Source organism: Helianthus annuus, chromosome 4 (genome assembly GCF_002127325.2).
Source record: "Helianthus annuus cultivar XRQ/B chromosome 4, HanXRQr2.0-SUNRISE, whole genome shotgun sequence".
In the NCBI taxonomy this organism is placed as follows: Eukaryota; Viridiplantae; Streptophyta; class Magnoliopsida; order Asterales; family Asteraceae; genus Helianthus; species Helianthus annuus.
The window spans coordinates 74707799-74724191 of NC_035436.2; the positions used below are offsets into that span (position 1 = coordinate 74707799).

The following is a 16393-nucleotide window of genomic DNA, read 5'->3' on the forward strand; positions in this document are numbered from 1 at the left end:
ACTTTATCAATCATTTGAACAATTTAGCCCAGGTCTGTTGGACCTTAGGCATTTCAACACAATAATTTTCATTCAATTTTGGAAAATCTTTGTCATTTAAAACTTTTTCTACTTTGATTTCAACTTTCACATCTTTTACCGACGTCACTTGTTTCTTAGCACTCCACACTTGATCTTTCGGAGTACCCCTTTTGTAAAAATTTGTTCCTTTTTGAACCTTTTGATTTTGAACAACATTTTTAGGTTTCCAGAACTCTTGAGGTTTTGTCATATCAATAGATGTTCTCCAACTCTGTGTTGTTCTCAATCTGGGTGTGTGAGAATTCCAGGTCTGTCTTGAATTGAACCTGTTCGGGTTTCATTTCCAATTTTGATTTGAAGCAAACTTGTTTGTATTATACCTCCAAGTTTGTCTCGAATCAAATCTGGTTAACCTTGGTTTCACACTCTCAGATTTCTGTTTTTCAACATCAACAGGCTTTGGATTTGGACACTTTCGTGCAACATGTCCAATTTGATCACACTTAAAACACACTTTCTTTGAAACATCCTTGGCCCGTTGTTGTTTCTTTTTCAAAGCATCAAACTCCTCATTAGACTGTTGTCCAAATTTGAGTTTTTCCTCTTCTTTCAAGTTTTTCCCTTGAACAAAATTCATCTTTTGTTGCAAATCTTGTTGTTTTCTTTGATTCCAATTCTGTTCCTTTTATAACCCAAACCAGCCTTCATGTTTTTCTTCTTAGAACCAGGTTTGTTATAAAAAGATTTATGACCTTTACCAGCAAACTTCGGAATCTCAGACTTCTCAATCTCAACCATTTTGAAAACTTTATCAACCTTTTCTGAAATCACATTCTGAATCGGGAATACAACATCTAAGAATAATTTGTCCGATCCAATCATGGTATAAACCAATCCCTTTGAATCTTCATTCAATTTTTTCTCAGATTTTGTGTTTTTCAGATAACCATCATAAAGATTTCCTTCATCTTCATCCTGTGATTCAGACTTGCCTTTTGTAGACTCATCTTTCAAAACACTATCAACCACCTTACTTACCACCTCTGAATCATCAGCATCATCAGATCTGGTGTAAGTCACATCGATACTTTCAGGTAATTGGTCAGCTATGTTCAAACCCTTTGCCACCTTTTCCTCATCATAAAAAGTATAATTGTTTCTCAATGGTGGTGGTACCTGATGATATTCTGAACCAATACCCTTTTTGCAATTATTAGTATCTTTGTCATCTGGTGTGATATTGAAAATGCGTTCGAGAATGTACGAAGAGTTATGATAACTTTGAAGTTTTGTAACAATCTTTTCTTTTTCAGCCAAGACTTGTTTTAGATTAGCAATTTCATCAACACATTTGTTCAATTCAATTTGCATTTCTTTAAACTTTCTTTCATACATTTCTTTAGTAACTAAAGTTTCAGACAATCTTTGATCAAAACTTTTGACTTGGCTTTTCAAAGCATCATAAGCCTCTTGTACTCTCTGACTCGACCACTTTAAAGAATCATATTGTTTTTGTAAATCCTAAAACTTTGATTCTTTTTCAACACAATCGACACATTTTGCAGTACACAGTTGTCGATAACCCTCATTATCCTTTTCAAGACCTTGACATTTCTGTGTCAGTTTTTCAACTTTTATTTTTAAAATTTCTTCTTTGTCAATCATTTCTTTACATTTTATTGTGAAAATATTTTGAAGTTTAACAATGTCATTGTCTTTTGTTTTTATGATGTCATCTTTTTCAGTACAGGCTTTGCACATTTCTATGCAATTCCCGCACTTGTTTTCCTTTTCATTGACAATTTTAGCATTTGACAAGTCAGAAGATTTCCTAACCTCAGTCTCTTCAAACACCGATTCTTCTGTCTCAGCTTTCTGATCTTCCACTGTCTTCTCCTCTTTTCCTTCTTTAAGTGCTTCCTCGATCTTCTGTTCTTTTTCAACTTTCTGTCCCTCTTCAGCAATCTGTTTCTCTTCAGGTTTCTGTTCCTCTTCAACAGCAGTCTTCGCAACAGCTTTTACTTCTTTAATCATCTTCTTTAATTCTTCTTCTTTTCTCTTCTTCATCTCTACCATCTTCGGTAGACTTTCTTCACAAACCTCTCTTATCTTCTTCTCCAAATCAGGAAAATACTCTTTATTATATAATCTTCGTGTGTTGAAAGTAGCTTGCCTTGGAAGCAAATTTGTTACAGCTTTCAAATCCACTTTTGAAGGGTCAACAACCGGATTACCCCGTGGATCCATGTAACATTCCAACTCTTCATTCCATCGTTTGGCCCTTTGAGCTTCTTTGAATGGTTCGTCTAATTTCCCAATTTCCCATCTTGCATAGTCTGCTTTCCACAATCGATCAGGATCAGCATCAGCAACAAAAGCATACCCAACAGCATCTTCTTCAGGTAAAAATTCTTTGCTCCAATCATATCCTTCATCGTCGTAGATAACTGCAAGAGTCCTTGATTTTTCTTCTGGCTGTTTCCATCTTGGTGGCTCAGACTTGTTCTGATGGTAAATCGCTTTCTTGTAGTAATCTTCGTTGAACGGATTCTCAGAATCATCAGCAGCATACGCATTTCTGCACTGGCGCTTGAAGTGACCTTTTTGTTTGCATTTGAAGCATGTCACTTTGGATTTATCAAATCCCAGTTTGGTAGATGGTCCAATTGACGTTCTCCCCGTGATCTCCATGAACCGCTGTGCTCGACGAACCGCACTGGCCATGCACCATCTTATATCCATTAGTTCCATCTCCTCGGGGTCTAATTGATCATAATCTTCTTTCGTCAAATTGGTATTACCAATCTTCCCTGCAACGAGGCATTCATACGATTCGAGTACAGATTGTAAGAAAACCATCTGTTGTTTTGCCGATTCTTCGCTGAAATTCTGCCCATTCTTCAAATCAACTGCGATATTACACTGGAATAGTTTCTTTGAAGCAGATTGATCTGAAGTGTTTGAAGAAGATCCACTGTGAAGACTTTCATTGATCACTGAGTTTGTACTTTCTGCAGAAAACGTTGTTATTGGAGATCCAGCCTGTAGTACATTTCCTCTGTAGTAAAGTTCCACATTCTGCTAATAAGCTGGACTGTTGACTTTTGATCTTTTTATCTCCAACTCATGGCTTTCAAGCCTTTCAATCTGCAAATCCACTTTTAGATCATCAGGCTTGATTGTATTTTTCAACATTAAAGCGAAGTATTGCCAATCTTGATCATTGGGCAATGAGTCAAACAATTTATCTACCATCTCTTCTTCAAAATATGAGATTTCATATCTGGTCAGCTCCATTTTTAGATGTCCAAATCTCTCGATCATTTTACAAACAGATTCATGTTTCATACAACTGAATAAATCAAACTCTTTACGCAACAATTTCTTTTTATTTTTGACAATTTCATTACTACCAACACACTTTTTCCCTAACGCTTCCCACAAACTCTTTGACATTTTCTCTTGTTCAAGTAACGAGATAATATCCTCTCTCACTGACTGTTTGATTAATGTGATCATTTTATATTCAGCTACAACATTTTTTATATCAATGTCAGTGAAATCTTTTGGATCTATCAACTCTCCTCCCTCTTTAACTGGTTCAATGTATCCATTTGTCAATTTCAACCAGCTTTCCGGAGCGAAAGCTTTTACCCAACCCTCAAATCTGTTTTTCCACCAGTTATAGTCTTCAACTTTCATTAACTTTGGTGGCTTTTGTTGGCTTCTGTACATGTTCTCGAACTTCAAATTCTCTTAAATTTCTCTTGAATATTCTTTCAACTCGGATCTTCTATCTGACGATTCGGAAGTGAAAGCATTGTAGAATGTGTTGTAGAATTCATCACCGTTGTTTGACATCTTTAATCACCTGAAAGCAAACAAGCAAACTTAATCAGTTTAAACAATATCAAGAAATCTGAAATTCACTGACACTCGATTGTCGTGAAATAATCTTGACATAATAAAGTTCACTTTCAAATGAAATATGACACACGGGCAAAATCAGATCGAACGTATGAGCGAAACCCTAATTGTTTGTATAAGCGAAACCAGCAGATGACAAATAAGCGAAATCTGGTTGGACAGATAAGCGGAACTCCTATTGGATTAATAAGCGAAACCTTATTGGACCGAATAAGCAAACCACACGAGCGAAACCTCTGAAGCGGAACTATCAAATGTTCGTTCAAGCGAAAGTCAATTTTCCGTTCAAGCGGAACTACACAGTTCGAACAAGCGGAACTAATGACCTTTGAAGCGGAACCTTGACAAATGATGACACTCAACCGAAACTATCAAGGTGATTTGAATCGGAACTAATGTATTTCAAGCGGAACTATGTGCCTTTCAAGCGGAACCCTTTGAACTTTTGTTCACTGAAGCGGAACTATATGGTTCTATGAGCGAAACCACATGTTGTTCGAATAAGCGGAACTACATCTGAATGTCATTTTGTCCATTTTTAGTACGAATTTCAGCTTCAAACTTTCAAGGGTTTGTTATTATCCACTGATATACATCCTGTGAAAAATTTGGCCTATTTTAACCATGGAAATTTGTCCAGATCGAAAAAGAAGGTGTAGAAGACAGAAAACAGATCCAATTGAGCTAAACTCTTCCTCCTGTGCTCTGATACCACTTGTAGGATCTATGTTGAACCCGAATGAGTCAATCCGAAGAGTTGTTTATCCAATTCAGAGGCGGAAACAATGAATTAGACGCTCAAACTAATTATAATGCTTTCTTTTATTGATCTAACAACGTTTAGAACCTGAAAGCAAATTGGCAGCACTTCGTTACAATTTTCAGAACCGTTACCAAAAGAACATCAAGTGCACATATATATAGTGGAGAGGTTTCGCTTCAATGGACTGTTCATATAAGCGGAACCTCTTGTTATGGTTTCGCTTATATGGCATGTCCGTATAAGCGGAACCTCATGCTTTAACACCTAATTTCGTTTCTCGAACCTCGTGCATTGGATATCCTATCCTATCTTATACTATTACATGATACAAGACGAAGTCAAAAGACGTAATGCACTAACAGACTCCCCCTCGAATATTGACGAAGTCTTCAGTGACTAAACTCTGCTATGACACCTCTTCAGTCTTGATCATTCTGCCTTCTCATCCAGATTGTAACAACGTAAGCATCCATCATCACTTGATCAGCTTCTCTCTTTGACTCTTACATCAGAATCTCAATTACTGACTTTATCATCAACAGCTTCATCATCAGCAGGCTCCCCCTCTCATCAAGCTTCCGTGCTTTTAGGGATCGACACCAAGCTTTCCAGCTACAAACTCTTTCTAACCACCAGCTTGTCTTCAGACTCCCCCTCAGTCTTTGCTTCCGGGATCGTAGTCTTGACTATCTTATCCTGCAATCACTCAAACACTATATAAGTAACAACATTTTAAAACCACCAAACAAATTCTCTAATCCACTCCCCCTATCAACATACATTATAGATATGGCAGCATTAAAGAATCCAACTCCCTCACAGTTTATCATCCAAGTTCAAGTTAATGACCTTGGAGATATCACAAACTGTTTTTGATATTTTTTATTTTATTTCAAGTATCAAATTAATGAACTTGTTTTATTTTCAGAAACACAATCAGCTTACTTAAATTTTGAAACTCGGCATTACAGATATCGGTTGTCGAAAATAAAGCAGAAATCAAAATCTTTTTGAATTTTCTGAAAATATAAAGCAGTTAGAAATATGTACAAACATATTTACAGATATTTTTTTTTGTTTGAGTATGCGTAAGAGGATTATATCAGTTTTTGACAAGTCACAAGTACCGTTGAGCTTAATAACACATTAAGAATTAAACAATTCACCTAAATTGTCAATATACTGATCCATCTTAAATTTTCATACAAATTTCAACTGATTCAGGATACGAATTAGATGTTTTAAGAGCTTAAACTCATTCATGTGTCCCACCTCTTGAATGTACTCCCGTATCCAGAATCCCAGATATTCAGTCTTACAGGTGAGTATACCACAGATGATATCTGTAAGGGGTTAAATGCGAGGGCCGTGAGAGCTCAGGTCGATACTTCCGTATACGCAGAGAGATTCCCCTTTAGAGGATCTTTGAATTACAACAGCAGCGACTATCAATTTTATAGTTTCATCAGCTTGCTGAGGGCGATGCTGTATTTCAAGCATTTGCAGAAAGTATTATTCGAAGACTAGGTCAGTACTTCCATACAACAGAGGTCCCGGAATAATACGCAAGATATCACTGAGTATAAAGACCTAATATCTCAGAATATGGGACCTTTCAAACGAGATTTCAGGGGTTACCTATATATTCAAGTAGTGTTCCCCACGAAATAAGCAAGAGTTTGAATTTAGGTTTATATCCCGAAAAAGTTTACTAAATGTATAAAAACCTATCGACATATCATCAGTGAGACTATTTAATGCTTATTATTTCTTTACAATTCTTTAGCATACCGTAACTATCTACTGATGTACTATCATTTCCTCTTTTTACGCAAAACTCAAATTTTTGAATTTTATCATGTTTTTGGCTTTTTCAAATTTTCTAATGTTTTGGTATTTTCTAACAATTTTTCTCCCCCTAAAATGCAAAATCATTAAAAGAAATTTGACAAACCGATACTGATAGCTTTGTCTCGCCATCTATGTTCTACTAATCATGCACTGAATCATACTAAAAGCAGTAATTACCCCCATGATTTACAACACATTGATTTTACAGTTTGAAAACCGTTTTTCAATCTGATGAATGTAATCATGTTTGTTCAGCCGTGAGGGTTTCGGCGTATTCAATCAATATTTATTCAAACAAAACTAAAAACAAACATATTTTTGGTTTTTTAATTTTTCAAGTTTTTAGGGTTTTGAAAATATTGTTTATTTATGTACAAACAACACTCAAATTAAACTCCCTGTTCAACCAAACCAGGGTCTTGCAACCTCTTCCTGTGCCAGGCTGCTCCAACTATCAATCTCACAATCTTCAGCACCATTGAGCACCTGCACATTCAAACTTTATCAATCATTTGAACAATTTAGCCCAGGTCTGTTGGACCTTAGGCATTTCAACACAATAATTTTCATTCAATTTTGGAAAATCTTTGTCATTTAAAACTTTTTCTGCTTTGATTTCAACTTTCACATCTTTTACCGACATCACTTGTTTCTTAGCACTCCACACTTGATCTTTCGGAGTACCCCTTTTGTAAAAATTTGTTCCTTTTTGAACCTTTTGATTTTGAACAACATTTTTAGGTTTCCAGAACTCTTGAGGTTTTGTCATATCAATAGATGTTCTCCAACTCTGTGTTGTTCTCAATCTGGGTGTGTGAGAATTCCAGGTCTGTCTTGAATTGAACCTGTTCGGGTTTAATTTCCAATTTTGATTTGAAGCAAACTTGTTTGTATTATACCTCCAAGTTTGTCTCGAATCAAATCTGGTTGACCTTGGTTTCACACTCTCAGATTTCTGTTTTTCAACATCAACAGGCTTTGGATTTGGACACTTTCGTGCAACATGTCCAATTTGATCACACTTAAAACACACTTTCTTTGAAACATCCTTGGTCTGTTGTTGTTTCTTTTTCAAAGCATCAAACTCCTCATTAGACTGTTGTCCAAATTTGAGTTTTTCCTCTTCTTTCAAGTTTTTCCCTTGAACAAAATTCATCTTTTGTTGCAAATCTTGTGGTTTTCTTTGATTCCAATTCTGTTCCTTTTATAACCCAAACCAGCCTTCATGTTTTTCTTCTTAGAACCAGGTTTGTTATAAAAAGATTTATGACCTTTACCAGCAAACTTCGGAATCTCAGACTTCTCAATCTCAACCATTTTGAAAACTTTATCAACCTTTTCTGAAATCACATTCTGAATCGGGAATACAACATCTAAGAATAATTTGTCCGATCCAATCATGGTATAAACCAATCCCTTTGAATCTTCATTCAATTTTTTCTCAGATTTTGTGTTTTTCAGATAACCATCATAAAGATTTCCTTCAACTTCATCCTGTGATTCAGACTTGCCTTTTGTAGACTCATCTTTCAAAACACTATCAACCACCTTACTTACCACCTCTGAATCATCAGCATCATCAGATCTGGTGTAAGTCACATCGATACTTTCAGGTAATTGGTCAGCTATGTTCAAACCCTTTGCCACCTTTTCCTCATCATAAAAAGTATAATTGTTTCTCAATGGTGGTGGTACCTGATGAAATTCTGAACCAATACCCTTTTTGCAATTATTAGTATCTTTGTCATCTGGTGTGATATTGAAAATGCGTTCGAGAATGTACGAAGAGTTATGATAACTTTGAAGTTTTGTAACAATCTTTTCTTTTTCAGCCAAGACTTGTTTTAGATTAGCAATTTCATCAACACATTTGTTCAATTCAATTTGCTTTTCTTTAAACTTTCTTTCATACATTTCTTTAGTAACTAAAGTTTCAGACAATCTTTGATCAAAACTTTTGACTTGGCTTTTCAAAGCATCATAAGCCTCTTGTACTCTCTGACTCGACCACTTTAAAGAATCATACTGTTTTTGTAAATCCTGAAACTTTGATTCTTTTTCAACAAAATCGACACATTTTGCAGTACACAGAGTTCGATAACCCTCATTATCCTTTTCAAGACCTTGACATTTCTGTGTCAGTTTTTCAACTTTTATTTTTAAAATTTCTTCTTTGTCAATCATTTCTTTACATTTTATTGTGAAAATATTTTGAAGTTTAACAATGTCATTGTCTTTTGTTTTTATGATGTCATCTTTTTCAGTACAGGCTTTGCACATTTCTATGCAATTCCCGCACTTGTTTTCCTTTTCATTGACAATTTTAGCATTTGACAAGTCAAAAGATTTTCTAACCTCAGTCTCTTCAAACACCGATTCTTCTGTCTCAGCTCTCTGATCTTCCACTGTCTTATGCTCTTTTCCTTCTTTAAGTGCTTCCTCGATCTTCTGTTCTTTTTCAACTTTCTGTCCCTCTTCAGCAATCTGTTTCTCTTCAGGTTTCTGTTCCTCTTCAACAGCAGTCTTCGCAACAGCTTTTACTTCTTCAATCATCCTCTTTAATTCTTCTTCTTTTCTCTTCTTCATCTCTACCACCTTCGGTAGACTTTCTTCACAAACCTCTCTTATCTTCTTCTCCAAATCAGGCAAATACTCTTTATCAGATAATCTTCGTGTGTTGAAAGTAGCTTGCCTTGGAAGCAAATTTGTTACAGCTTTGAAATCCACTTTTGAAGGGTCAACAACCGGATTACCCCGTGGATCCATGTAACATTCCAACTCTTCATTCCATGGTTTGGCCCTTTGAGCTTCTTTGAAAGGTTCGTCTAATTTCCCAATTTCCCATCTTGCATAGTCTGCTTTCCACCATCGATCAGGATCAGCATCAGCAACAAAAGCATACCCAACAGCATCTTCTTCAGGTAAAACTTCTTTGCTCCAATCATATCCTTCATCGTCGTAGATAACTGCAAGAGCCCTTGATTTTTCTTCTGGCAGTTTCAATCTTGGTGGCTCAGACTTGTTCTGATGGTAAATCGCTTTCTTGTAGTAATCTTCGTTGAACGGATTCTTAGAATCATCAGCAGCATACGCATTTCTGCACTCGCGCTTGAAGTGACCTTTTTGTTTGCATTTGAAGCATGTCACTTTGGATTTATCAAATCCTAGTTTGGTAGATGGTCCACCAATTGACTTTCTCCCCGTGATCTCCATGAACCGCTGTGCTCGACGAACCGCACTGGCCATGCACCATCTTATGTCCATTAGTTCCATCTCCTCGGGGTCTAATTGATCATAATCTTCTTTCGTCAAATTGGTATTACCAATCTTCCCTGCAACGAGGCATTCATACGATTCGAGTACAGATGCTAAGAAAACCATCTGTTGTTTTGCCGATTCTTCGCTGAAATTCTGCCCATTCTTCAAATCAACTGCGATATTACACTGGAATAGCTTCTTTGAAGCAGATTGATCTGAAGTGTTTGAAGAAGATCCACTGTGAAGACTTTCCTTGATCACTGAGTTTGTACTTTCTGCAGAAAATGCTGTTTTTGGAGATCCAGCCTGTGGTACATTTCCTCTGTAGTAAAGTTCCACATTCTGCTGATAAGCTGGACTGTTGACTTTTGATCTTTTTATCTCCAACTCATGGCTTTCAAGCCTTTCAATCAGCAAATCCACTTTTAGATCATCAGGCTTGATTGTATTTTTCAACATTAAAGCGAAGTATTGCCAATCTTGATCATTGGGCAATGAGTCGAACAATTTATCTACCATTTCTTCTTCAGAATATGAGATTTCATATCTGGCCAGCTCCATTTTTAGATGTCCAAATCTCTCGATCATTTTACAAACAGATTCATTTTTCATACAACTGAATAAATCAAACTCTTTACGCAACAATTTCTTTTTATTTTTGACAATTTCATTACTACCAACACACTTTTTCCCTAACGCTTCCCACAAACTCTTTGACGTTTTCTCTTGTTCAAGTAACGAGATAATATCCTCTCTCACTGAGTGTTTGATTAATGTGATCATTTTATATTCAGCTACAACATTTTTTATATCAATGTCAGTGAAATCTTTTGGATCTATCAACTCTCCTCCCTCTTTAACTGGTTCAATGTATCCATTTGTCAATTTCAACCAGCTTTCCAGAGCGAAAGCTTTTACCCAACCCTCAAATCTGTTTTTCCACCAGTTATAGTCTTCAACTTTCATTAACTTTGGTGGCTTTTGTTGGCTTCCGTACATGTTCTCGAACTTCAAATTCTCCGAAATTTCTCTTGAATATTCTTTCAACTCAGATCTTCTATCTGACGATTCGAAAGTGAAAGCGTTGTAGAATGTGTTGTAGAATTCATCACCGTTGTTTGACATCTTTAATCACCTGAAAGCAAACAAACAAACTTAATCAGTTTAAACAATATCAAGAAATCTGAAATTCACTGACACTCGATTGTCGTGAAATAATCTTGACACAATAAAGTTCACTTTCAAATGAAATATGAAACACGGGCAAAATCAGATCGAACGTATGAGCGAAACCCTAATTGTTTGTATAAGCGAAACCAGCAGATGACAAATAAGCGAAATCTGGTTGGACAGATAAGCGGAACTCCTATTGGACTAATAAGCGAAACCTTATTGGACCGAATAAGCGAACCACACGAGCGAAACCTCTGAAGCGGAACTATCAAATGTTCGTTCAAGCGAAAGTCAATTTTCTGTTCAAGCGGAACTACACAGTTCGAACAAGCGGAACTAATGACCTTTGAAGCGGAACCTTGACAAATGATGACACTCAAGCGAAACTATCAAGGTGATTTGAATCGGAACTAATGTATTTCAAGTGGAACTATGTGCCTTTAAAGCGGAACCCTTTGAACTTTTGTTCACTGAAGCGGAACTATATGGTTCTATGAGCGAAACCACATGTTGTTCGAATAAGCGGAACTACATCTGAATGTCATTTTGTCCATTTTTAATCCGAATTTCAGCTTCAAACTTTCAAGGGTTTGTTATTATCCACTGATATACATCCTGTGAAAAATTTGGCCGATTTTAACCATGGAAATTTGTCCTGATCGAAAAAGAAGGTGTATAAGACAGAAAACAGATCCAATTGAGCTAAACTCTTCCTCATGTGCTCTGATACCACTTGTAGGGTCGTTGTTGAACCCGAATGAGTCAATCCGAAGAGTTGTTTATCCAATTCAGAGGCGGAAACAATGAATTAGATGCTCAAACTAATTATAATGCTTTCTTTTATTGATCTAACAACGTTTACAACCTGAAAGCAAATTGGCAGCACTTCGTTACAATGTTCAGAACCGTTACCAAAAGAACATCAAGTGCACATATATATAGTGGAGAGGTTTCGCTTCAATGGACTGTTTATATAAGCGGAACCTCTTGTTATGGTTTCGCTTATATGGCATGTCCGTATAAGCGGAACCTCATGCTTTAACACCTAATTTCGTTTCTCGAACCTCGTGCACTGGATATCCTATCCTATCTTATACTATTACATGATACAAGACAAAGTCAATAGACGTAATGCGCTAACAGATAGTGTTCAAAATGATATTGTAAAAGGTGTTGTTGAAAATGTGCTAAAAACGGATAGTGACACTACTGAGGAAGATGGGTGTTTCTTGGACAAATACATTCCGAAACAAAAGTCCAAGAACAACTTAAATGAAGAATGAAATCTTGTCATGTACAAGATGTTGGGTTCAGATAAGTTGTTTTCGGATTCAGAGTTTCCGATCGAGAATGTAAACATGAACAAATTGACAAATGTTTTCAAGTTAGTCGAAGTTGAATTGTCAGAAGTGAACAATCTGAGTCAAAAGAAAAGTAAAATGAGGTTTGAGAAAGAAAAAGTTTACAACAAGAAATCTATTAATCCACCACGTTTTTATAATAACAATCGAAACAATTGGTCGGGTGGTTATCAGGGGGTAAATCGTATCAGAAAAGAAATGTTCCAAACAAGAGGTTTGTTGAGAAGAAAAAGTTTGTGAACAGTTCAAGTTCACTTGCTGATGAGGAAAAAGAAATTTTTTCAAAATCAAATAAAGAGTTCTTTGAGAAAAGAGTTTCTCAGTCTCAGTCTGAAGGCACAAGTCGAGTGGCTGATACTCGAACTTGTTTCAGATGTAATCAAGTTGGTCACATTGCACGAAAGTGTACCAACGTGAAGCCTAAGACTGAAACTGTGAAGATTCAACAGAAGAAAGTTGATGTGAAGGGTAAAACACCAATCGTTGTTGAGAAAAAGAGTGTGAAAATGATAACATCAAAGTGTAAAATGAACTTGTAAAGAAGTTAGTAGCTAAAAATGACAAATTTTACAAAAGGGTTGCATTATCTCAACAAGTTTGGAAACCCAAAACTGAGAAAAAGGTTTCACCTTCTGAGGAATCAATTCAAGTTGATTATGATGCAAATTTTCCACCTCTTAAGGCTAAAAACTTTAAAATTCAAGTTGCGAGAGTTAAAACAGTCAAGGTTACACCTAAGGCTGATAAGGCCTGGGTGGACACCATGTTTGACTAAGCAGTTTGAACTGCCGGAGCTTCCTTGATCGCGAAGCAGGAATCGGCATTTTTATTAAAGTTGGTTAAGTCAAAGTTTGTTATGTGTAGGATCTTCCAAAACTTGTATCCAGATGGATCATGGATAGTGGAGCATCTCGACATATGACAGGGAAGACCGCGTTGCTGTATGATGTCAGAAACATAAATGGAGCTTACGTAGGTTTTGCAGGTAATCAAGGAGGAAGAATTATTGGTGAAGGAACGTTATTCAACGGGATTGTGACGTTTGAGAAAGTTAACTACATCGCTGAGCTGGAGAACAATCTGCTGAGTATCTCGCAGATCTGTGACAGGATGTATACCACTCACTTCTCTGATAAAGAATGTTTGATCTTGAAACTAGGATTTGTTATCCTTGAGGAATGGATTATCATGAGGGCACCGAGAGTTAATGATTTGTACATGTTGGATATGAGCGTAGCTACTACAACCACGGGTCAGGCTCATTGTTTCGTGTCCAGAGCAACTGAAAAAGAATCGATATTGTGGCACCGGAAAATGGGGCATATACATCTTAGAAAAATGAATCATTTGGTGCATAACGATTTGGTTACAGGTGTTCATGTCAAAGGTTTTCATCTGGAAGGGGAGTGCATTAGCTATGTCAAAGGCAAGCAAAAGAAAAAGTCACACCCTACAAAGCAAGTCAATTCAGTCTCAAGACCCTTGGAGAGACTTCACATGGATTTGTTTGGTCCGGTGAATGTCAAGAGCATTACATGAGATAAATATTGTATTGTGGTTACTGATGATTATTCCAGATTTTCGTGGGTTTCTTTCTTAAAGTCGAAAGACGAAACGTTTGACAGTTTAATGGCGTTGTTCAAAAAGATTGAGAATCTGTACCAGTGGCATATCAAAAGAATTCGAAGTGATAATGGTACTCAATTCAAGAACAGCAAAATGGACGAATTTTGTGATGAAAGAGGTATATTGCATGAGTTTAGTGCTCCGTACACTCCGCAGCAGAATGGAGTCGCGGAACGCAAAAATCGGACGCTAATCGAGACAGCCAGAACTATGCTTGCAGATTCAAAGTTACCAATTAATTTCTGGGCTGAAGCTGTTTCTGCCGCATGCTATACACTCAACAGGGTTCTTACTGTCAAGAAGTTCAACAAAACATGCTTTGAGCTAATCAATAATCGTAAACCGAATTTGAAGTATCTAGAACCCTTCGGGTCACCCTGTACAGTTATAGAGCCTTATGGAAAGTTTGGTCCGAAGTGCATTGAGGGTATATTTGTTGGATATTCAAGTCCTACACGCCGTGTCTTCATTCCAAGTGAGAAGCGGATTACTGAAGCTGCAAATGTTGAATGTCAAGGTTATACTATGCCGCCACAAAGTCCAGGAGATTCATGGAGATATCATTACGACAAGTTATGGGAATCGTTTGACATGATAGAAGAAGAAGAAGAAGATTTCTTTGATGAATTGGATATTTTGCGTGAGTACGAGTCGCAGCAAAGGTTCCCAGCTGAGTATTCAAGTCGACCACGGGAAACTTTGAATGACAATGAAGCAGGTCCGAGTAATGCTGGTGAACACGATGATGTCCAACAGAATGAAGTTGCTCAGGATAATCAGACAGATCAGAATGATAATCAAGAATCAGAGAATATGCCGATATTTGATCATGGAGATTCAAATTCTGAGGGGGAGCAGATTCAGGATTCAAGTCAAATAAACCAAGTTGGTGAACAAAGTGCAAATCAAAATGTTACTAATCTGGAAGGTGATGTGGATGTTCCAAGCGAAGTGATGCCGCGAACTCTTTCTTATCATCCAGAGGAGTTGATCATAGGAGAATTGCATTCAGGCGTTCGCACAAGACATCAAATAGACCAGGGCTTAACATGTTTTTATTCTACAGTAGCACCTTTACAAACTGAATTTTCATTAAGTTGTTTTATCTCGCAGATTGAACCGAGAACGTATAAAGAGGCGCTTACTGAAGACTCTTGGGTCATTGTGATGCAAGAAGAGTCGAGTCAGTTTGAAAAGTTGGGAGTGTGGAAGTTAGTGTATTTACCGGATGGTCAAAGGAAAATCAATACAAAATGGGTATTCAAGTGTAAGAGAGACGACAGAGGAGTGGTTGTAAGGAACAAAGCTCGACTCGTTGTTCAGGGCTTTAGTCAACAGGAAGGGATTGATTTTACAAAAGTCTATGCTCCTGTGGCACGACTAGAGGCAACCAGAATTTTCCTTGCATTTGCGTCTTGTGTGACATCTGTGCTTGTGATCATTGTAAACAGTTCAGTTATCAATGAAATAAAGTTATTTGATCCCTATGTTTGTTTGTTTATGTTTGATGTTTTTCATGTTTTGACTTTTATTCGATTTCAAACTCTATATCGCTTTCTAGAGAATTATGCGCACACTGGTGCGAAAACGTAATCAGTTATATGCAACAAATACTTCAGAACATCAATTTATGCTTAACATACCTTAAATAACCTTTACATAACTTAGAAATAAGTTTTAAAGGCTTTGGTATGGCAAAATCAAGTTAACTCGCTTACAGGGACTAAAATTGACAAACTGCGAAAGTATGCCGACTTGAACTGTAACGAACATTTCGGAATATGGCCATAAGTTAAACACACCCTAAATATCCTTCACATAGCTTAGAAATAGGCTTTGAGGGGTTCGGTGTGCTAAAATAAACTTTATGCTCATTCAGGGACTAAAAGCGTCAAAAAGTGCATAAGTTTGCATTTTCGCGCATAACTTAAGTTCTGAATACACCCGGCCATCCAAAAATTTATTTAATCATTAAAATATTATGTTTTAGTGATTGGCTTCTCAAAAATCCATTCGTCGCGCAATTTGGACCGTTTTTGCATCCGTTACGACTTCCGTCGTAATTAACCGAACAACGCAATCGTACGGCCAAACGAACCGACATCCGGCATATTTTTGAGCATATTTCAAGTCCCCTATACTTTAACTTCATTTTAGAGCCTTAAAATGGGGTTAACGGGGCTTAAACGTGCCAAAATGCATCAAAAATCAAGTTTGGAGGTACAGGGGCCTGTTCTGCCAAATTCAATCTTTCTGACCTGCAGGGTCCTTACGGACCGTAAGACCTACTCCATACGGTCCGTAAGTAGGTGCCAGATACCAGAAAATGCAATCCAGCTTGATCCAGCTGTTCCTCGCATGTGCAAATGGTTTTGGGCAATCTATGGTCTGGTTTGGGGGCTCCCCTGGTTTT

At 37.0% G+C, this 16393-nt stretch overlaps 1 protein-coding gene across 1 annotated transcript; it reads right to left on the reverse strand.

Moving 5' to 3' along the window:
• Positions 1 to 1542: 1542 nt before the first annotated feature.
• Positions 1543 to 10945, reverse strand: LOC110882323 (trichohyalin-like). The gene is made up of 4 exons (XM_022130374.2): positions 10764 to 10945; positions 9182 to 9497; positions 8918 to 9085; positions 1543 to 2526 (listed from the first exon to the last, which is right to left on the reverse strand). The coding sequence occupies exons 1-4, from the start codon at positions 10943 to 10945 to the stop codon at positions 1543 to 1545; spliced, it is 1650 nt and encodes a 549-aa protein (XP_021986066.2).
• Between the last annotated feature and the right edge of the window lie 5448 nt (positions 10946 to 16393).